At 41.5% G+C, this 23,666-nt stretch overlaps 1 protein-coding gene across 10 annotated transcripts in view; it reads right to left on the bottom strand.

Annotated features, from left to right (window-relative positions):
- Positions 1-23,666, bottom strand: part of RBKS (ribokinase) — a 97,721-nt gene that overhangs the window by 70,169 nt on the left and 3,886 nt on the right. For 8 of the 10 annotated variants that reach the window (XR_013231736.1, XR_013231739.1, XM_077341656.1 and 5 more), the window contains exons 2-3: positions 5,627-5,759; positions 1,358-1,421 (exon numbers count right to left, since the gene is read on the bottom strand). Coding sequence is in view for 8 of the 10 variants with exons in the window: in XM_077341588.1 (XP_077197703.1) it covers positions 1,358-1,421; positions 5,627-5,759 (197 nt within the window). In the remaining 2 variants the exon portion in view is untranslated. Of the gene's footprint in view, positions 1-1,357; positions 1,422-5,626; positions 5,760-10,563; positions 10,784-11,667; positions 11,747-23,666 lie in introns of those variants that run through there. The other 2 variants (XM_077341647.1, XM_077341607.1) reach the window with 2 other exon arrangements.

Raw genomic sequence — 23,666 nt, 5'->3', positions numbered from 1 at the left:
GACTGTTCTGAAAGTTGTGGTGTGTTGCTTTCACATTTATGCATGGCTAGACAAACACTTGAAAGACTTTTTACACAAGTGTACACTTATTTCCCCCTCTCATCTCTACAGGAAAAAAAAACCTGCATGTGAATGGGTTATTCTGGGCAAAGAACAGAATGGTGTAAAAAAGCCCTGTTGGATCAGATCAAACGCTCATGTGTTTTCATCAGCAGCCAACCAGGTGTTCCCAGAAGCTTAAAAGCAGGGCAGGAAGGCAACAGTTGGTGTGGTACAGTAGCTAGATTGTCCAACCAAGATCTGGGAGACTCAGCTCAAAACCTCATGCTGGTATGAAGCTCTCCATGTGACTATGGGCCACTCTCTCCACCTAACTCATTTCAGAAAGAAGCATGGATGCTGCCAACAGTTGCTAACTCTGGGTTGGAAAATTCCTGAAGACTGGAGGGTTAAGCCTGGAGAGGATGGAGTTTGGGGAAAGTGGGGGCTCGTTAGGGATGGTGCCACAAAGTCTACCCTTCAAAGCAGCCATTTCCTACATGGAAACAGATTTCCGTTGTTTGGAGATGTTGTCATTCTGGGGGAACTCCAGGCCCTGGAGGATGGCAACCCTAATGCTGCCCCAATCTCCTTGGAGAAGGAGTGGGACAAAAATATCCTAAACAGGAAGATAGAAGTAGTTTATTTTGTAGTGAGGTGTATAAGAGCAGTGGTGTCTAATCTGCTGAGTTGGGTTTGATTCCCCAATCCTCCTCCACATGCAGGCAGCTGGGTGACCTTGGGCTTGTCACAGCCCTGATAGTGTTGTCCTGACCGAGCAGTCCTGTCAGAAGCTCTCTCAGCCTCACCTACCTCAAAGGGTGTCTGTTGTGGGGAGCGGGAGGGAAGGTGATTGTAAGCCACTTTGAGACTCCATCAGGCAGTGAAAAGTGGGGTATAAAAACCAACTCGTCTTCCTTATTCCTGAATGTATTGCTAATCATTTTTGTTGGGTTTATTTATTTTACAATTTATATACCACCACTCACAACGAATAGTCTCATGGCGCTTCACAAAATATCAATAAAATTCTGCTATTCTTCAGCAGAAAGTGTCAACAGCTGTGGATTTTGCAAAAAAGGTCAGTATTATTCCTGTATTACAGACATAGTCACAATGAGGTCCGGAGGCTTGTGTTTATGGCATCCAGCAGTTTCATAGCTCAGCTAGGATTTAAACCAATGGTTTGTCAAATTATTAACTGTGTGCTTAACCACTGCTTTGTACCACACCAGCTTTAATAATGCAGCATTCTATGCTATTTGATCTGTAAATGTTAAAGCCTTAATTTAAAGTATAGTTATAACAAAACTTTTACCTGTGGGAATCCCATTTTTCTTGAAATTTTCAATATAATCATAGCCAAATGAATCCTTCCCAACCTATTCAATAAAGATTAACAAAAATTGAGTTTGCAAATTCATCTAATATGATACATATATCCTGACACTCAAGTTTGGTACACCAAAATGCATATATTCAGGACATGCAAGGTCGCTTTTAACTTGACTTACTAAGTTTGTGGTTTTAGCAACTTTTAACATTAAAAATCTTAGACAGCACTTCTGTGCGTGCAGTTTACTTCAAAGATATTTTGCTTGGAACGCTGATTCACTCTGCAGGTCATGTTTAGAATTCTAAAACGCCCTGACAGTCATCTCATTCAGTATACAGAAGATTGCAAAATAGGAATACCTTTCAAAAGAGATTTCATATATTAAGGAGTTGTTGTTTTTTATAAAGGCACTCAAACTGAAAAACAATGATAAATACAATAATATAAAAATGCTGAGAAAAAAGTTCAAATAAAAAGAAACATAACCATCTTAACACAGCCCGCGGCACCACAGGCGACGCAGACTAAATAAAGCCGTAAGGGCTTTGTGGGAGGAGTTAGGGCAGGCTCTGTCCGGGATGAGGAAGGGTGCTGATTGGCCCCTTCCTCCGGACAGACCATCGGCCGGGCCAATCGGCAGGTGCGAAGCGCCTGCTGATCGGCCCGGCTGATTCCCGCCCTGCCAACAAGGGAGCAATTGTGAGCCGCGCAGAGCGCGGCTTGCAGTTGCTCTCTTGCCGGTGGCCTGACGTGGCGAGAGGCGAGAAGCGCCTCTCGCCGCGTCAGGCCGCTGCCCGAGGGAACCCCTGCCAGCCGCGCTCTGCGGGGAAAGACTAGCACCCATTGTATTTAGACATACAATGGGCTTTGCCTCTAGTACAACAAAGATTCCCTTAATCACAGAAGTGTTAGCAATGGACGTACAGGGAAGATGCAGACACCTCTGATTTAGCTCTCACCTTCTACATTAAACGGAACAGTCCCCCCCCCCCCCCAGTAATCTTCAGAGCAGAAGCTTCTTTGTGAGGCAGGGCATATAGAAATGCTCACACCCTTGAAGTTACCCCTCTGAAATTTCCAAATCAAAGTAATGCTATGGACATGTTTAGAATTATTGTTTTTTAAGAACAGAAAGCAGCATTAAAGAATGCTATATGATACCCATGAAACAAGTTAAAGATGAGCAGAGGAAAAGCAAATCTTGCAATTAAGTATTTAGCATCACAGGATAAAGCCTTGTTTATTTTAATATCAAGCTTCAGCCAATATTTTAAATAAAGAAAAATGCTTTCACTATCTGTAATATCAAAAGTGTCATTACAGTTAGAGAACATTCCTGAGGGATCCCTGAAGTTCTGTGAAGAGGGACATAAACCAAACACATTATTTATAAATAAATAAATAAATAAATAAATAAATAAATAAATAAATAAATAAATAAATAATAATGCAAATTAACAGATGGTGTCATTGTGAAGGACAGCTCTGTGATCTATGCATATGTCTGATAAATCCTGAATTCCTATGAAAATTTTATTGTGGTCATCACAAGTTATGAACAGTCTATTGCAGGTATCTCTGGCATGTATGACATTGCCCTTAACCATGTTTTCTAGTGGTTTTCTCTCTGGATACATACTGGTGCCATGTATAAGAGAGGATGGAATGCATTATCTAATGATTTGTGTGTTAGCAGCTTATCTTCAAATATATCTATTTGCTTCAAACAGCTGATTTCAATCTGTTAGGGACAAAGTCTGTGGACTGATTGGGTAGGATCGTGGATGGGTCTCCATGGAAACAGGGCATTTGACATTAGAGGGTCATGCCCCTTGTTTAAAACAATTTGATAATGAAAGTCAGGCTTTTTTGGTAAAAGGGCTACTGGTTCTGGAATGCACTTCACAAGTCAGGTCACAGTTTTCCAGTCATAGTTTAGCTTAACTTAAGCTTATTCCTATATTTTATTCTGGATAAGTGAATTATTAAGCTAAGTTTCAAATGGAATTAATCAGTACATGAAAGTTGGGGCATTTATGTGAGATATTAAAACAGATTCCCGAGGATGGAAACATACTATGAACAAAATTGAAATAACCATTGCCTAGTATTGCTTAAACTCATTTCCTTTATTATTGTTCTAGAAACAGTATACACTCATTTCTCCATAGTTTAATAATATTTTTCTCTGGCTCACTATCAGTTGTTTTTTCATATGCCACTTGGTGCCTGTCATCACAAAGGTATAATTCCAATGAGTTACAGAATGCACTTGTACCTGCAAATTAATTATACAAAAAAAAATACTTCCCTGGCATTTCTTATATACCATCTGTTCTGCATAACTAAATTATGTGACTAAGTTTTGGGGAATATGTTTACTTTTTATTGCATAGGAAACCAATTTTGTAACTAAAAATAAAAGATTGAGTATGATACTGAGATAAGAAACTGAAATACAGTTTGGAAAACAAACAACAATGTTATGAAAGGCATCATAGTCACACATATTCACAGTGATGGTTAACCCCCCCTCCTCCCGTTAATACTATTTAATGAGATTAATGCAATCATCCACAAACATGACCTTATATAGTTGTTTACGAATTAGTAACCTCTGGGCTGGATCACTATGATGTGCTTTATGTGACGGTACCTTTGAAAACTAATTGAAAACTTCATCATTCTTCAAACCATAGTAACCAAGTCCTTAACTGGGATTTGCCATATGGACATATAACTCCAATGCCTAAAAATCAAGCATGCAGCTAAAAAGGACTATCTCTTCCTATCATTCAGCTGTGCTGTGGAGTATTTTCGCATTGCAAACCTAATTGGTTTGTTGTGATGTCTGAATGGAAGAGTGTCTTGCAGACTTATATGAAAGGGACAGGACAAGAAGCAGCTCTGAATTTCTCAAGTATTTTGTAATAATTCTTTCCTTATCACATCATCTCCTCCCATAGCACTCAATTCCTGCCAGGCTGCTCTGTTCCTAACCATGTTTATTCAGAAGAAAGTCACACTGATGTCCATGGGATTTACTTCTATATACATTCTGCCTTAGTAGACTTTTAGCTATCTCACCTTCTAGCTATTTTTTGCTTTGGTTATAAGATTTTGTTACAAGGCTGTAGGACAAGTACTGCTGAATAGTGAACAGTCATAGGAAGGCTTTTTTATCTGTCCTGCAGAAATAATTGTCATACAGCTGTCATCTTTTTATTTTTCCAGGAAGGGCTCATGAGCCTTTAACAGTGAAATACTACAGATGAAACCTTGACCTCCATGGTGTCACAATAATAGTAAATGGTAGCTATAGGAAGCCTTATGCATTCCATACTTTGCATGTTCAGGCTTTCATTTATGAAGCGTACCTTCCACTAAAAGGCCATTTTTCTGACACATCAGGTTCATAAGATTAAAAATGAGACTGAACAATTGAAGCTCAGTCAGATAAAATGGAAATGCTGATAGTGAGTGGTCTATTAAACATGGTTAGGATGGAGCCATGTATGGATGGAGTTTCGAATATCCTCTGGCTTTGTTCCAGATGTCTATGGTCATGAGTGCTTTCCCCCAGTTTGGGCTGGAATGCTAGGTATATCCCTACTAGAAGATAAGGACATAGCAATGATCATGCATGCCTTTGTAATCACTGGACTTGACTTACAGCATGTGCTGTATATGAGGTTACTTTTGAAAACATATTGGAGGCTTCTGTTGGTCTAGAATGAAGTGGTACAGTTCTGCTGGTTGCTAACCCATTCCTGTACTCAACTCAAGATTCTAGTTTTAATCTTTAAAGTTCTAAACAGCCTGAAAATGGAATGGTTATAGAAAGCCAAGACTCATATTCCTCTATCCTCATGAGTTATAATAAGGGGGTGTTACCACCATCTGAAATAGGAATGGTTGCTACTGGAAACAGAGTGTTTTGGGTGGTGGAGTCCTTTTACAGAACTCCTTGCTGAGGCAAATATGCCACTCCCACTTAATTGGAATTTTTCAAGAATGCATAAAGATTACAGGTTGTTCAAACGAGACATTCCTGCACCTCCAAATCATAGTCTAGCTTTTTGTGTCAACCAAGCCTAATTCAGGAATCAGTAACCAGTTGGAAGTATGCTATTGGACTGCTGAATCATCTTAATTTCTTTTTAGTTTCTTGAAAAAAAATTTATGTGTACAAAATAATTGTATGAATATTTTGGGCAGGTATGAAGCCAGAAGTTACAAGTCAACTCCTACCTTGCAGATCATTGAGGTTTTAGCTCCAAGTCTTGCAGCCTGGACACACTGATTGGCACCTTTCCCCCCAAATCCGGTGAAAAACCTGTGCCCATGTATGGTCTCTCCAGCTTTGGGTAGACGAGTGGTAAGACTGTTACAATAAATAATAATGAAACAGCTTGGATTACTAATTGGGAATAAGATTTCTGAATATGCAAAGTTCTCATTGTAACATAATTATTATGCATATACATATATCATGATTTAAAGCTGTACAGGCACAGCCAAAAATAGTTCCACTGAATGTCCGTAGTTGTTTTGGAGTATGAATGCACTCAACACAGCTAGCCTCCACATTTTAATCCTGAATGCCTCTATAATTACTACAAATAATTAAACAAATCTTTCAGCTTATGGCACTGGCAATCTTCATTAACAGATATTTTAGATCAGGGGTAACCAAACTGTGGCTTTCCACAATTACCATGAGCCCGTCAACATAATGGACTATGGTAATTGTAGTTCACGGACCCTCTGAAGAGCCACAATTTGGCCACCCCTGCTTTAGAGGAAAAGATGATGAGTAGGACCACAAGGTGAATCATATTGTAAAGATGCTAGGCCAGAAAAGGGCAAGTACTTATTGTCCTCAGTACAGCCCTAGAATACAAGTGGCAAGGTGCATGCAGTCTACACTCGCTAGAATTACACATGGGCCAAGGGGAAGATGAACATTTTAGAAAGCTTTAGTGAGTACTGGCACAGAATACTTAGTCAGTTGGAGGGTTAGATTATGGATGAAAAAAATAACTTAAATTCTGTACTCTCCAGTCTTAGTGCAGTTCTTCCAAAAAAATTAACATAATCCAGTACATTGTAGAGGGAATGCACTATAGCAGAAACATTACCCACATGAAACAATGAAAAGCTATATCAGATTATGCTTGTTTCATAATATTCTTTTGAACTCTGGTATGCTGTTCCACACAAATGTCTCACATGTGGAATGTGAGGACTGTATCGCATAAGAAATGTATGTAAAATTAGTCCTTCAAATGTTTTACAGTTTAAAGGTTTTCAAAATACCAGCAAAACCCATCTTTTTAATGTTTATTGGTTTTGATTGGATTTGATTACTCTTTGTTAAAGCAATTTGAAGTTGTTTAACTACATTCATGCATATTCTATCTATTCAGGGCCCACTAACCACCCCAACAGATCTGTTTGAATTCATTACTAATAGTCAGTCACTGCTTCCAATATTGAGTTGATCTGCAAAGGCGGCTTAGAACCAAGAGCAAAAATCCTAAATGAGGAGAGGCCCCACTGCTATTTCAAAGGAATATATTTTTAAGGCCTGACAAATATTTTGATATCAATAATATGAAGACAAAGAGAGGGAAAGGAACTAATACGTTTTTGTGAGTGAGGAGGGCAAGATAGACATTTCCTAATGTATTTATGATATTTATGATTCTCCCTTGAAATAGGAGAATTTCTGGAAGGGCTAAAAGAGGCAGTGGTTTGGCTGCTGTTGCTGAAAAAAAAAATCTCTGGACTCATGAGAGCCTGACAACTACCAATCCGTTTTACACCTAGTGTTCCTGGGAAAAATGGTTAAAAGGGCTGTTGTGAACCCAATATCAGTGTTCCTGGAAGAACCTTCAATCTTAGATCCATCCCAGTCAGGTTTCCAGCCTGGCCATGGAGTAGAAACAGTGCTAGTCACCCTGACAGATGACCTCCGTCACCAGTTGGACTGAGGCGAGTCGGTGCTACTTGTATTATTAGACCTTTCAGCAGCCGTTGACACAGTTGACCATCAGCTTCGAGCTTACCACCTGGCCAATGCTAGAATTTGGGGGACATCCCTTCAATGGCTGATCTCCTTTCTCTGGGGTCATGGATAAAGAATAGCACTCGTAGAGAGATCTTCAAGCTGCCACCAACTTACATGCGGTGTCCCTTAAGGAGTTCTCTCTACAATCCTATTTAACATCTTCATGCCCCTCTTGCCCAACTGGTATGGAAGTTCAGGCTGGGTTGTTAAAAATATGCAGATGACTCCCAGCTCTTCCTCCTGATGGATAATCGCTCTGATTCTCCCCTTGAAACATTAGCCAGCTGCCTGGAAGCAGTATGAGGTGGCTAAAGCAGAGTCATCTGAAACTCAGTCCTTCAAAGATGGAGATCCTATAGCTGGGCAGGAAGAGTCCAAGTGAGGAAGTGCAACTGCCTAACCTGGATGGAGTGCAGCTATCAGTGGCTCACTCTGTCAGGAACCTGGGCATAATCCTGGATGCTTTCCCTCTCAATGGAGGCTCAGGTCACACGAGTAGTGCGGCTGGCCTTCTACCACCTTTGCCAAGCCAAACAACTAGGGCCTTACTTGGCTCCAGAACATCTAGCCACAATGATCCACATGATGGTCACCTCTAGGCTAGACTTCTGCAACTCGCTCTACACCGGCCTACCCTTAACTTTGATCTGGAAACTGCAACTGATACAGAATGCGGTGGCCAGGATCCTCACAGCAACACCTCACAGCAACATCTGGCCCATCCTCCAACAACTGCGCTGGCTACCAGTCAAATTCCAGATCAGGCTTAAGGTCTTGGTAAGGCCATATGTGGTCTGGGACCAGTTCACATTCACTGGAAGAAATGAAAACAGTACTAAGCATGTTTTGGCTTTTTCATTCACAGGAAGTGTAAAGAAGCTAATGCTCCATTTCATTTTACATTCCCCCCCCTCAAAAGAAAAAAATGGGCCCAGTGTACCTGAAGGACTGGCTCAAAGAGTTCTGCGCTCTGCCACCCCCAAATGGATAGTGATTCCTGGCCTCTCTCCCTGGCACCAACAAAGTCTACTTGACCTCAACCAGGACCACAGCCTTCTCTGTCCTGGCCCCCACCTGGTGGACTAAGGTCCCACAGGAGATCAGGGCCTTAACAGAACTGGCAGAGTGAGCCACTGATAGCTGCACTCCATCCAGGTTGGGCAGACATGCTTCCACACTTGGACCCCTTCTGCCCAGTTACAGGACCTCCATCTTTGAAGGACTAAGTTTCAGATGACTCTGCTTGAGCCACCTCGTCACTGCTTCCAGGCAGCTGGCTAATCATGTCAACACTTATGTGCACTATACTTCTTGGACTGTTCCATTCACATTTTGATACAATGAACCATGATTGCACCATACATGTCACTCAGTAGCAGATACCAACAAGAAGGAATGAAGTTGAGTTAGATAAGAAAATAATAATTTGGAATTTTCTTAATATGTTTTAATCTCTTAAATCCTTATATCTATAAGTAGTTGCCCTTTTAAAATTTAAAAAACACACATGAAAAGAGCTCAGGACAATATATACATTTCTTCATAACCTAGGGCCCATGTATTCAGGCTGCAGCTTTTTCCTTCCCAGCAAGGTCTGCCAGTAGGGTGCCCCCCCACCCCCATCTTAGTTCAGTAAGACTCCAGGCTCAAAGCTTTTTAGTGTCACTCCATGACTCTGGAATGCTCTCCTAGAAGAGATGGCTGTGGAGGTTTTACCCTCTTAGCTTTCCAATGCTACAGAAAAGAGCTATTTGAGGCTGCCTAAGCCTGAATAGAAACCGAATACCCAACACTGAGGGACATAAGGTGTTTCTATAGTGGTTTAATTTTTTTAGATATGTTGGTTTTGATGTTTGTTTACAAAATTTTTGCATTGTTATTAGCTGCATTGGGCCCAGAGATGCTAAGGAGAAGGGTATGCATATAAATATTTTAAATACATTACTATATTCTTCTGCCATTTTATTCTCACAAAAACCATGTAAAGTAGTTTTGACTGAGAAATTGTGAAAGGACCAAGATCACCTAACAAGCTTGACAGGCAAATGGAGATATGAACATGTGTCTCTTTCAGGCAAGTCTAACACAAACTGTACATTGGGTTTATGCACATTGTACCTTACAAAACCTGTTCTTGCTGCTACATGACCAATGAAAGTCACTTGACAATAACCTCAGCCCTACCTTTTGGAGAGGTATGGAATGGATTCTCATAGCTCTACAATTTCATTTGCTGTGAGAGATGTGTTGTGACAAAATACTGGTTTCTCAAAACATCTGAGGACACAGCCTGGGGCAAACCAAGTAGTGAAGAGCTTACATTTGCTACTGCCATGATGTTTTGCTGCCAAATTACCAAAACTATGAGGGACAAGGAACTATATATCATGGTACATCAAATGTACTCAGTGTCTTAGAGCACATGCATGACATACAAGTTGAACATGTGCTGTAGATTTTTTTAAATGTTGCTCAAATGTTTTACTCAATTTTTATTTCTGGCAATTAGGACACATTTCTTGCCATCACACAAAGTATAGCTCTGGTAACATGACTGGCGACTGTTTAACCATTTCTGAGCAAGGCTTGGCATATCCAGGCTTTAATCATTTCCTCTTATCATTGGTTTGTCACTTACAATCTCCAGAGAGCATTAAAATCTTCAGATCAACATCTGCTCAGGGGTCCCTGGTCTGAAGGAGGTGAATTGGCCCTGGCCTCAGCTTGGTGGAATGTGCCCCTGTTAGAGATCAGGGCCCTGAGGGTTCTAAATCAGTTCCACAGGGCTTGTAAAATGGAGCTGTTCCACCAGGCTTATGGTCGAGGCCTAAAATAAAATAACATCCACCAATAAGGCTGGCCTCACCACTAGGGGAGGGTGAGAACAAGGAGACCAGTTGCTTTATTAAATATTCCCCATCTGGGAATTTCAACTGGGGACATTCAGAAATGTAATGTTTTTAACTTTAAATTTGTATGTACTTTTAAATGTTGTTACCCACCCTGAGCAACAAAGAAGGCCAGAATAAAAATAAAATTTTATTATTATTATATTATGCTCCTTTCCTAAGCAATTTTAATTATCTGGAGGAGTAGGCATATGTTTTTCTTATACCTGCTGGGAGAAGTAGAGGCAGAGGTTTCCATTTTGTTCTCATTTCCCCTTGCTACTCCCACTGCCTGGCACTTTGGGGGGAATCTACAAAGGCTCTGCTTGCATTCTTTGACAGGTTTTGCGTATTCTTTGGAAGGCTGCTGAAAGAAAGAGCCAGAATCCAGTTTTTCTGTGTGATCTCTCTCACACCCAGTGGGTTGCCAATCTGCTTTACTTGCAGGGTGGAGGCTATTGGGTTTCTAATCTGTAACGGGGGGAAAGAAAAGGAACACATACAGAGAGAGATGGATCAGATATCTATCTGGCAGGATTTCTCTCGTCAAGGTTTGGGGAGGTTTCATTATGACTTGTCCTAGCATGCACATGGAGCACCACCATTTTACTTCCCCACTATCACCACAAATGGGACCTTCAAGGGCACAAGTAGACAAAGCCCTGCCCTTCCTATCGTCTGTGGTTATCACAAACCATTTAATTGTTTTGAGCATTTTTTTCTTGCAAGCTCCTCCTAATGCATCATTTAAATTGCCTTTAGACTGAAGATTTATCTTAAATATGTTAAGGAAGTCCACTGTGCTCTGTAGGAACCCAGAGAATTTCACCTTAAGAGGCTGAAAATGTAACATAAAGGGGTGGGGTGCATTTTCCATTGAAAACATAAACATAACCTGAATACTGTGCCAAGTCTCAAAGATTAATAATCTGAACAATATGTTGAAAGTACAAAATGAGCCTAAGCCCAACTAAAATTTCCATGTACATCCCTAGTTTTCCGATATGTAAGATGTTTGCTGAGCCAAAGATAAGGAATTATAATAGGGATCTACAATGGAAAATTCTCTCCTATAATTCAGTACACTGAGATTACCACAACCCAAAAGTTCTAAGCAGAAATCACGAAGACTAGGGAACATTCTCATTTGAAGAAAAACACTTAATAACCAAGGAAACAGGCAAAGGCACTTGCAAACAAACATATTAAATGCCACATGGCAGAAGATGTTTATTCAGGACTTTGTTCCTGGGGAAAATGTTATAAGGGTGTTGACAACATAGCACAATGTGAATATCTTGAAATATGGCAAGATGGAGTGAAAACCTTACAGGGTATCCAAAGCATGTCTCCCAGTCTTCAGAGTCCCAAGTGAAACACTGTGTGACAAGTTGCCAAATAACAATGAAGCTGCAAAAAGAAGAAAGGAAATTCAGCAGGGAAATGCTGAACCCAAATTAGAGAGATTTAATTTGTGTAAGATAAGGGGAAGGAAGTCCTGTCTTATAGGATGCAGGTAGTTCAGTTAATTATTGGACCAGCATGTGACATTCCTGAAGCCTTACACTGGCTTCCCTTAACTTTGGGCTTACCCATACACATGCTGAGTGGACAATCAGGATGCTATGCCTGACAACAGAGGTGCCGACTGCTCCTCCCACAAATACTGGCTATGTAGAATCTTGTATATATAAGCCTCGATCCTCCCAAGACTTTCCCTACCTCCCCATTCAGCAGAATAAGAGGTGGTTGCCAAGCTACTCCTCCCTTCCCACCCACCATCTTAGTATTCAGAACAGCTTCTCTTCTCTTTAGGTGGGGGGTGGTGTAATGGGGGAGGAACATTCTAGATGTCATGCCCAATTTTTACTTTCAGAGAGGATTTTGCTTTAGAGGGAACATTTAAAAACTACCCATACAAATTTTAAAATACTACACCCCACCCTACTACCTCAGAGCAAGCTTAATTAAGAACTGTCCTCCTGGGTCAGCCAAAAAAGACTATGAGATCCATTGTTTAATCTAGTGAAGTAGCTAGCCTAGTCCCAGATTTTACAGGAACTGTATTACAGTGCAGAGGACAAATTTCCCCTAAAATTATGAACATGAATTATGAATATAAATCTAAATAAATAAATAAACTAACAAACAAACAAACAAACATGCCCAGCAAGAGGATACTGGTTCAGCTAATAACATCCTCTTGGAAAAGAGTGACAAGTGGCATCTGTCCTGGAGCCTGTGTTGTTCAGGGCCCACCCTCAGGGCCCTTACTCTATTATTTAATCCGCTCCGCAGGAGCGGTTACTCTATAAAAGTACCATTACAAGAATAATCTCTCAAGTAAATTTTCACAGAAGTCTTACAACCTGCTACTTCAATATTACTGTGACTGTGCATTATTCTCAGAAAATAGCATCCAAGTTGCTTGAAAATAACTTTGAATCTGACCATTTCATGGGGTGCATCTAAAAGGATATGTGTATGCCTGTTTTGACTTCAACAGGACATGGATTATTTTCCAGTTATACTGCTTCATATAAAATAGTTACAGAACACTAGCAAACATACAAACTATTACTTTCATATTCATTGTTTAGAAATAAATGATTTTCGGGGGCCAGTATTACTTAGTTAAGGGAACAAAAAGAGCATAATGTGACAGGCAAATTGTGATGCTTCAAACTGAGGCACTGCAATAGAAAAAGCTCCAGGAGGCTTAGCACATAAACGATAGTTATTATGCTGAGATTTACATTTGTGCGCTCTATGAGTACAGAAGAAGCTTTTGAGCAACTGATGTTATTTTCTCTTAAATATAACTGTTTTGCAGCAAGGATTCAATGGAGCCAATTCATTTATTCCATTACCCATGTTGAATCCCTTTAGAATTAAGCAATGGTTTTCCAGCCTCATGTGGTCTCTTATGCTAAATATCTCAAGCGATATCTCACAATCCATAATTTTTAACTGCCAGCACTCAATGGAATGCCCCAGCCTTTCCCTGATGGCATCATAGTCTACTGCCATGGAAATAGCTAGTACTACAAACAACTACTTCACCTCTACGGAAAATACTGAAGACTATGTAAAGTGAAAATGACAGCTGGGATAAATCAGCCTTCAAACAAAATGGATCTTTCACATAGTAGACTACTAAAATTTAAATAAGTAAACAAAATAGGCACACATACTAACTTAGGAGTCATTTGCAAAGTATGAAAAAAGGACCCAATTAAAGTCATGCCTGTCTTTCAGACCCTTGCATTTGGCTTTTCACTGCAAAATCAACATGATCTCATAACTGACTGTCCCTCTGAAGGCTGCCAAAGTTTTTACTCTTTGGCATGGTCATTTCCCAATCAGCTGACAAGCAAACAGAAGGAAACACGTGTAGAAGAAAGTATTTATAAAATTTAGAAAATATATATTCCGCCTCTCCAGACATCTGCTTAAGGCAGCTTACAAACAAAATAATAAAACCCAGTGAAAGCTGCTAAAATACCACCATTGAAAACAGGACTGGCTGCATGAAATATGGTGGGTCGTAATAACAACACCAAATACATACTTAGCAGTCTTAAACAACCCTGGGGCCAAAAGCAGGTCGTAAAATGTTTAAGAGATAAACCTCCATTAAAAACCTAGGTAAAGAGGAATGCTTTAGCCTGGTGCCCAGAAGAAAGATAAGAACCAGGCAAGTCTGATGGGGGAGGGCATTCCAAAGGCACCACCCCTGGAAAAAGTCCTGCCTCTCGTCAGCAACACTGGCTGCACCCTGATTGGCCCCATCCCTACAGCTCCTGCCCTCCCTTCCTGGACATGCCAGAGACAGAGATACACAGAGCCCTGTCAGACTGAACACGAGCCCTCATTCCCTCCTACTGCTCCTGCCGCAAGGGAGGCAGAGACACATAGTTGCCCCAAGCTGCTGACCAGCCCTGCTTCCCTCCTAAGAAGGGGCCCTAATTACCTGCGATGGCTTCTGCTGCCATGGAGAGAGAGAGACACAGAGCCGCCCTGCTGCGACAGAGGGAGAGAGAGACAGAGAGCTGCCCCAAACTGCAAACCAGCCCTGCTTCCCTCCTAGAAACCAGCACTAATTACCTGCTATACCTCCTGCTGCGAGGCACACCGAGAGAGACATGCAGCGAGAGAGAGACAGAGAGAGAGAGATCTGCACCTTCCGATGTCCCCTGGGTCCTAGTGCCCATAGTATTCCTGGTTGCATTGGGCTTTCTTGCTAGTTTTTTATATGTTACAACTGTGATAAAGGGGTAAAACATTTTTTTCTCCAGGTTGTTGGCAATCTTTAGGTGGAAAGTGTAGTGATGCCTTCTCAACAACCTTGAGAAAATCTACTCAGAAATAAGTGCTATTTTAATCTGTGGTCCTTATTCCCAGGAAAGTCTACTTAGTCTAAGGCACTGAGCTTTTCATGCACCATTTTGAGAACATTCTGAGATCATATTAAAAATGTATAATTCAACAGTGTATAAATGTCAACGTTAAATGATCTTTGATTTTGCACCCCAGCCCAAGTTGCATCCAGAGCAGGTGACTAATCTTACCTATGATGGCTATCCCCAGGTGAACACTGCATTGATTGATTCATATTAAGGATTATCATGATTATTATTGAAGGACAAATCTCAAATGGTAGTGCTGGGAAATTCGTTTTCTAATTTAACATATTAAGACTGAATCTCAAGTAACTTGTCTCATGTACTGTTTAACATTTGCATGAAAACTTTGGCAAAATTCACCCAGAGGTATGGAGCGTGATGCCACCAGTGTGTTGACAATGGGCTCTAGTTCTCCTTTCCATTAACTATGGGTGAAGCAGTGGAAGCCCTGACTTGGTAATAGTAACTACATTAAAGTTTGGTCAAGACAACATGGCAGTGGTCATGGCAGGAGGCCTGGTGAACCAGCTGCATAGGAAAATGCATGTTTGGTATGTGACTGCATGATCTTGAATGATTAGTTGGGCCAGCTCTTGCAGGTCCGCAGGGCCTGTAAAACGGAGCTCTTTTCCCGGATTTCGCTTGAGGCTGGGACCAGAAAGATCTGGGCCCTTCCCTAGACCATCTGATCCCTCTTCTTTTCTTCCCGCCTCTGAGGCTAGAACATCTCGGGACTGGGGAGGGGGGTGGGTTGTTTTTACTGCAGCCTGTTGTTTGAGCTTTTAATGGTTTTTTTAGTGGGGTGTTTTATTGATAATCTGACCTGCAACAAGCCAATTGGGAGTGGCGGGATATAAATCTCATAAATGAATAAATAAACTTGGGGGTACCCATGAACACAGCTTTGCTTCTGGAGTCCTCAACCAGAAAACCTTTGGTCATCTTCAGCTGATTCACCAACTGCCTGCTTCTATAATTGCTAGAGGCATAGTTGCTGATGAGGAGACATCACTGAGAACAAATTCTATTCCAAAGGGAATTAATAAAATCACCCATTTTATAACTCATGTATAGATCTACAGAATGTCTGCATTCAAAATACTAGTTATTCTGATTGTCCCATCCCAAAAATGATATTGTAGAAATTAGGCTTTCCCATTCAGGACATGAATAAGGGAGAGGGGGCTATAGAATCATAGAATCATAGAGTTGGAAGGGGCCATACAGGCCATCTAGTCCAACCCCCTGCTCAACGCAGGATTAGCCCTAAGCACCCTAAAGCATCCAAGAAAAGTGTGTATCCAACCTTTGCTTGAAGACTGCCAGTGAGGGGGAGTTCACCACCTCCTTAGGCAGCCTATTCCACTGCTGAACTACTCTGACTGTGAAAATTTTTTTCCTGATATCTAGCCTATATCGTTGTACTTGAAGTTTATGGCAGAGGTCTACAAAAATGCAAAGTATAGAGAAACAATGGATAAGACCCATGTGTTCCTCTCACAAGATAACTCAGGGGCAGTATATTCAGGATATCAGCAAAAGAAGTTCTTCATGAGCATTAAATGGAGAAAAGAAAATGATGCAAGCTACATGGGGGTCTTCACTGGGGAGAAAGGCAGGGTATAAATAAATCAGCATATAAACAAAAGGAAGTTCTTCACATAACATACAATTAATTTGTGCAACTCACTGCCACAGGATGGCTTTAAGATAGAGTTTGATGAATTGATGGAAGATGGTTTCATCAATGGCTATCAGCCACGATGGCTAAATATAATCTAGTTGCTGCTAGGCAAAACGAGGGACGCGTTGGTCTCTGTGCCCTGCATGTAGGCCTGCTGGGGACATCTGGACAGACATTGTGTGAAACAGGCTGCTGGACCAGATGGACAGGTGCCCTGACCAGCAGGACTCTTCTTCACATTGTTGGATTGTCTGGAAATTTCACTGGTAAAAAATGCTGCCCCTCAGCTTTCATTGGGCATAAGACAGCACATTAACCCTAATGCTTCAACAACTTTATTGGGTGTGGCTATAGTTAACATGCTAGTTGAAGTCCTAAATAATCTGTGCCCAGAATACTTGAATGTGCATCTGCTACCAGAGAGACTTGCTAAGGAATCCTTGCTAGAATGCCATCACACATGGAGGCAAGGGCAATGTCCTCCATTGTCTATCTCCTTCACCAGCTTCACTAGCAGTCATTTCTGTTAGCCACTTCAAATATCTTAGTATGAAAGTTACACAAGAATTTAGTAAGCAAACTCATAAACTGGCTACTAAGATTGTAACAAATATCCTAGTGGTAAATAGAATACCTTCAATAACATTAGGTTATCTCTCTGTTGAAGACAAGCACACCTGCACATGCCAAGGAATACAGTCCACTGCCCCTCCCCGCTGCGCTGTGACTCTGGCTGCTTCGGGCTCAAACGGCTGCTTTGGCAGCTAAATCGCACAAGTAGTATAAACCGCCTCTCTCTAGAGGCAGCTCACAAAGAAAAAACATTTTTCTCCTTTCAGTTGAGTATTAACATGAAGTTCTGCAACACAGATCTGCTTTGTCATGCGTTAGAAATGTTTAATTACTGGTTTACTAATAATCAAATGGAACAGTAACTGAAGTATTTCATTGAACATTTATAGGCCCATTTAAGTGTAGATGGAGAAAGGGCACTGGAAGGTGGCTTCAGGCAAATTAGGCAACATGAAAGGAGGCACACATTCTGGAGAAGGCGAAAAGACAAAGGGAAGGTGGAGAAGTCTAGGCAGATCATTGGGAGTGGAGGAATGTAGTCAGAGATAATGATCTTGCAGTTAAGGAGATTCTCCTTAACAATCCCAAAGCAATTTTTCAAATTTGAGAGAAGGGATTCCTTCAAAATCTAGGAAGAGAATGCACACAACCAAAGATAAATGGTTAAGAGAAACAGAACTAGATCCAAAATGGATGATGTAATACTAAATATGGATGTATATCAAAATAAGGCAAGGAAAGCAAAGAAAATTAACAGGGCTTGCCTGGTCCAAACTTTAGACCAAGGCTAGAAGGGAATTGCTTTTAGCATAAAGGGAAACCATTTCAAGCTACAGTAATTTTATAACAAACCATTTTTTTCAACATTTATACCTTACCTTTCTGCTCTTGTCAGGGTTAATAAGACAGTTAATAAATTAAAAACAAGCATAACAAAAATGCATCTTAATTATATTAAAGCCAGCAGAAATAAACCATTATGAAACTGAAGCGAAAACATATGGAAAAACATAAAAGCAACAAACTGTGAGTGTCCTGCATAGTGCAGGGGGGTTGGACTAGATGACCCTTGAGGTCCCTTCCAACCCTATGATTCTATTCTATGATTAGGAGGGGAGAAAGGAGCAATTACTGAGGGAATCACAAAGCAAAAAAGCTTTCACCTGTTGGCAGAAGATGAGAACTGAAGGTGTCAAACAAATCTCTCTGGTGAGAAAGATTTGGTGACACAACTGTCAGGAATCAGGCTGAGCTCAGCCTGCAGAGTCCGAGATAAAGGCACATCCGAAATCCAACAGCCAGTTGAAGATTCAAAGAGAGCTTTATTAAACAGAGTCTACAGAATGCTAAGGCAAACCAAGATCTTCCTAAACAAAGATCTTGATAATAACAAAGTACAAAGGGACACTCAGGGCAGATATAGAGCCCACCACATAAGGGAGGGAGTACATAGGCATTTTGGCGGGAGAGCGAGAAGACAGCAAAGGTGGGTTGATTCCCAGGCGACCAGATGGCCCGGAATCTTATCAGAGCAGTTGGCACTTTGTTGAGACTTTGAGTTGTCTCCGCAAGGACACTTACAGTAAGATTGATACATCAGCAAGGAGCCTCTCCCGCTGGGAAAAGGAAGGGAGGCTGGGAGTTAGCCGACAGGTTTATTGCTTTACGGCCTTGGCTGGGGCCGGCTGGTGAGAGGCCCAAAGGTATGCGAGAAAACGAAACTTAGATGGCATGAATCGGGGTTCATGACAACAACCAAGAAAGACCCCTCTTGGTTTCCCACACACCTAATTATAGAAGGTCCACGTACAAATCTGACACTCAAACCAAGTCATCATAAGGCCACAAGGGTGTTCAAATAATTTACAAGCACTTCTAAGAGGAAAAGAAAGAGCACTTTAAATTGCTAGATACAGAATAACACAGTGGGTCTTAGAACTGAACCTGGGGTGCAATTCAAACTTTGCATAAAGACACACTGATTTTGCCTTCCTTACAGTTAAACACAGAGTCTAAGGAGGCTAGAGCTACAGCTCTGTGTCTACATGGAACAGGACCTGGATATTTTCCCTCAGTGAATAGATTTTCACAGTGCCAGGTGAGCATTAAGATTTGCAGCATGGTCCTGATGTAAGGTGACAAAAAGTGCTTTTTGAGCTTTTGGCATATAGCTATGGTATTTTCTGTGAAACAAAAAGTACTATTAACAGAATCCCAAATAGGCTTACAACCTGACATGGCTAGCCCAGACTAACCCGATCTCTTCAGATCTCAACAACTGGACAGGGTGGGCTCTGGCTAGTATTTGAATTGGAGACCTCCAAGGGATACCAAGATTATGATGTAGAGGCAGACAATGGCAAGCCACCTCTGAACCTCTGGCCTTGATAACCCTTGCAGGGTGGCCATCAGTCAGCTGTGACTTGATGGCACTTTCCACCTTTCTACCACCAAACAGAGTTATACCCTGAAAAGCCTATTGACTTCAATGCACTTGGAAGGATGTGTTGTTGTTGTTGTTGTTGTTATGTGCGAAGTCGTGTCCGACCCATCGCGACCCCATGGACAATGATCCTCCAGGCCTTCCTGTCCTCTACCATTCCCCGGAGTCCATTTAAGTTTGCACCTACTGCGTCAGTGACTCCATCCAGCCACCTCATTCTCTGTCGTCCCCTTCTTCTTTTGCCCTCGATCGCTCCCAGCATTAGGCTCTTCTCCAGGGAGTCCTTCCTTCTCATGAGGTGGCCAAAGTATTTGAGTTTCATCTTCAGGATCTGGCCTTCTAAAGAGCAGTCAGGGTTGATCTCCTCTAGGACTGACCGGTTTGTTCGCCTTGCAGTCCAAGGGACTCGCAAGAGTCTTCTCCAGCACCAGAGTTCAAAAGCCTCAATTCTTTGACGCTCGGCCTTCCTTATGGTCCAACTTTCGCAGCCATACATTCCAACTGGGAATACCATAGCCTTGACTAAGCGCACTTTTGTTGGCAGGGTGATGTCTCTGCTTTTTAGGATGCTGTGTAGATTTGCCATAGCTTTCCTCCCCAGGAGCAAGCGTCTTTTAATTTCTTTGCTGCAGTCCCCATCTGCAGTGATCTTGGAGCCCAGGAAAATAAAATCTGTCACTATCTCCATTTCTTCCCCATCTATTTGCCAGGAATTGAGAGGGCCGGATGCCATGATCTTTGTTTTCTTGATGTTGAGTTTCAAGCCAACTTTTGCACTCTCCTCCTTCACCCACATCAACAGGCTCTTTAGTTCCTCTTCACTTTCTGCCATTAGAGTGGTATCATCTGCATATCTGAGGTTGTTGATATTTCTCCCTGCAATCTTGATCCCAATTTGTGACTCCTCTAATCCCGCCTTTCTCATGATGTGCTCAGCATACAAGTTAAATAAGCAAGGCGACAGTATACAGCCTTGCCGCACTCCTTTCTCAATTTTGAACCAGTCAGTGATTCCATGTTCAGTTCTCACTGTTGCTTCTTGACCTGCATATAAATTTCTCAAGAGACAAATAAGATGCTCTGGTATTCCCATCTCTTTAAGAACTTGCCACAATTTGTTGTGCTCCACACAATCAAAGGCTTTAGCATAGTCGATGAAGCAGAAGTAGACGTTCTTCTGGTACTCCCTAGCTTTCTCCATGATCCAGCGTATGTTGGCAATTTGATCTCTAGTTCCTCTGCCTCTTCGAAATCCTGCCTGTACTTCTGGAAGTTCTCGGTCCACATATTGCTGGAGCCTAGCTTGTAGGATTTTGAGCATAACTTTGCTAGCATGAGAAATTAGTGCAATGGTGCGGTAGTTTGAACATTCTTTGGCATTGCCCTTCTTTGGGATTGGAATGTAAACTGACCTTTTCCAATCCTGTGGCCATTGTTGAGTTTTCCAAATTTGCTGGCATATTGAGTGTAGTACTTTTACTGCATCGTCCTTTAAGATTTTGAATAGTTCAACTGGAATGCTGTCACCACCACTAGCTTTATTGTTGCTCAGACTTCCTAAGGCCCATTTGACTTCACATTCCAGGATGTCTGGCTCCAGGTCAGTAACTACCCCACTGTGGTCATCAGGGATGTTAAGCTCGCTCTTGTATAGTTGTTCTGTATAATAAAATCATACACAACTTTGCATGAAACGTTCTCTTCATATCTCCAATTTTCTTGAAAAGATCTCTGGTCCTCCCCATTCTATTGTTTTCTTCTATTTGTTTGCACTGTTCATTTAAGAAGGCATTCTTATCTCTTCTAGCTTTTCTCTGGAATTCTGCATTCAATTGGGTGTATCTTTCTCTTTCTCCCTTGCCTTTCACTTCCCTTCTCTCCTTAGCTATTTGTAAAGTTTCCTCAGACAGCCATTTTGATTTCTTGCATTTCTTTTTCTTTGGGATGGTTTTAGTTGCTACCTCTTGGACAATGTTGCGAACCTCCGTCCATAGTTCTTCAGGCACTCTGTCTATCAGATCTAATTCCTTAAATCTATTTGTCACCTCTACTGTATATTCGTCGGGGATATGATTTAGTTCATACCTGAGTGGCCTAGTGCTTTTCCCTGCTTTCTTCAATTTAAGCCTAAATTTTGCAACAAGAAGCTGATGATCTGAACCACAATCAGCTCCTGGTCTTGTTTTTATTGACTGGATAGAACTTTTCCATCTTTGGCTGCAGAGCACATAGTCAATCTGATTTCTGTGTTGACCGTCTGGTGATGTCCATGTGTAAAGTCGTCTCTTGGGTTGTTGGAAAAGTGTGTTTGCTATGACCATTGTATTCTCTTGACAAAATTCTACCAGCCTGTGCCCTGCTTCATTTTGTACTCCAAGGCCAAACTTGCCTGTTATCCCGGTTATCTTTTGGCTTCCTACTTTAGCATTCCAATCTCCCATGATGATAAGCACATCATTTTTTGGCGTTGCTTCTAGAAGGTGTTGTAGGGCTTCATAGAACTGATCAATTTCATCCTCTTCAGCAGCAGTGGTTGGGGCATAGACCTGGATCACTGTGATGTTGAATGGTTTGCCTTGGATTCGAACTGAGATCATTCTGTCATTTTGGGGATTGTATCCCAAGACTGCTTTTCCTACTCTCTTATTGATTATGAAGGCTACTCCATTTCTTCTGCGAGATTCTTGTCCACAGTAGTATATCTGATGGTCATCTGAATTAAATTCACCCATTCCTGTCCATTTTAGTTCACTGATTCCTAAAATGTCGATGTTCAGTCTTGTCATTTCTTGTTTGACCACGTCCAGCTTACCTTGATTCATGGATCTGACGTTCCAGGTTCCTATGGAATAAAAATCTTTACAGCATCGGACTGTCTTTTCGCCACCAGTTACTTCCACAACTGAGCGTCCTTTCGGCTTTGGTCCAGTCGCTTCATTCATTCTGGCGCTACTCGTACTAGCCGTCTGCTCATCCCCAGTAGCATATTGGACACCTTCCGACCTGAGGGGCTCATCTTCCGGCGTCATATTGTTATGCCTATTGGAACTGTCCATAGAGTTTTCATGGCAAAGATACTGGAGTGGTTTGCCATTTCCTTCTCCAGTGGATCACCTTTTGTCAGAGCTCTCAGCTATGACCTGTCCGTCTTGGGTGGCCCTGCACGGTATAGCTCATAGCTTCACTGAACTATGCAAGCCCCCTTGCCACAACAAGGCAGTGATCCTTGAAGGGGGTGGAAGGATGTGTATTGCATGGCAAATCAAGTGTTTTTAGTTACACTAGCATTTTGCATTCAGTATCCCTTGTTCTTGTCTTGCTCTGATTGATTACCTTTCCAAGGTTTTGTAAATTTTGGTGCTACAACTCTAATTTTGTGTGTGTTTTGTATGAAAATACCTGATAATTATCACCTTGCTAATTACAGGGTATTTTCATTGTGTTTTTGTATAATGCCCCAAATGCCTCAGCTGGGAAGAAAGATATATTTTTAAAGTATATTTTCTCTAAGGTACATTCTAAGTTCTTGATAGCTTGGTGTACTGGTTTGGAGCGTGGATTCCTAATCTGGTGAGCCGGGTTTGATTCACCGACCCCCCACATGAAGCCGGCTGGGTGACCCTGGGCTTGCCACAGCATTGATAAAGCTGTTCTGACCGATCAGTAATATCAGGGTTATCTCAGCCCCACCCACCTCACAGGGTGTCTGTTGCAGGGAGAGGAAAGGGAAGGTGAATGTAAGCCACTTTGAGACTCCTTCGGGTATATAAGCGGCATATAAGAACCAACTATTATTATTATTAGCAAAAGCCACACTGACCAAAGTTGCCACAATGAAAGAATAAAAGACTCATGTCACCATAACAGATGCAATATTTTTGGAGTTAGAATTCAACACCAGGCTGGATTTATGATTACTTAATTCTGACTCGGGTGGGAGGTTTCTGTGGTCAGATGTGTTCGCTGCTATTTTTTCCTCTCTTTTCTCATATTTAAAGCATGTGCTTTTCATTGTTTTCTTTCAGCTTGCTACAATCATCATCATCATTATTAATAAAGAGCAGAGAGCAAAAAAAAATAGACATTGTTACTATCACCGAGAGGCTTAAAATAGTGAGGGTAAGGAAAAAGAATGCTCCTGAGAAGTTATGATTTCATATATCATTTGTCCACAACAAGAACTATATGTGCTCAGTGTCTGGATTGTGGCTTGTTTTGTTCACA

Source organism: Paroedura picta, chromosome 1 (genome assembly GCF_049243985.1).
Source record: "Paroedura picta isolate Pp20150507F chromosome 1, Ppicta_v3.0, whole genome shotgun sequence".
NCBI lineage: Eukaryota > Metazoa > Chordata > Lepidosauria > Squamata > Gekkonidae > Paroedura > Paroedura picta.
The sequence above is the reverse complement of the archived record's forward strand: the minus strand, read 5'-3'. Positions and strand labels throughout refer to the sequence as shown.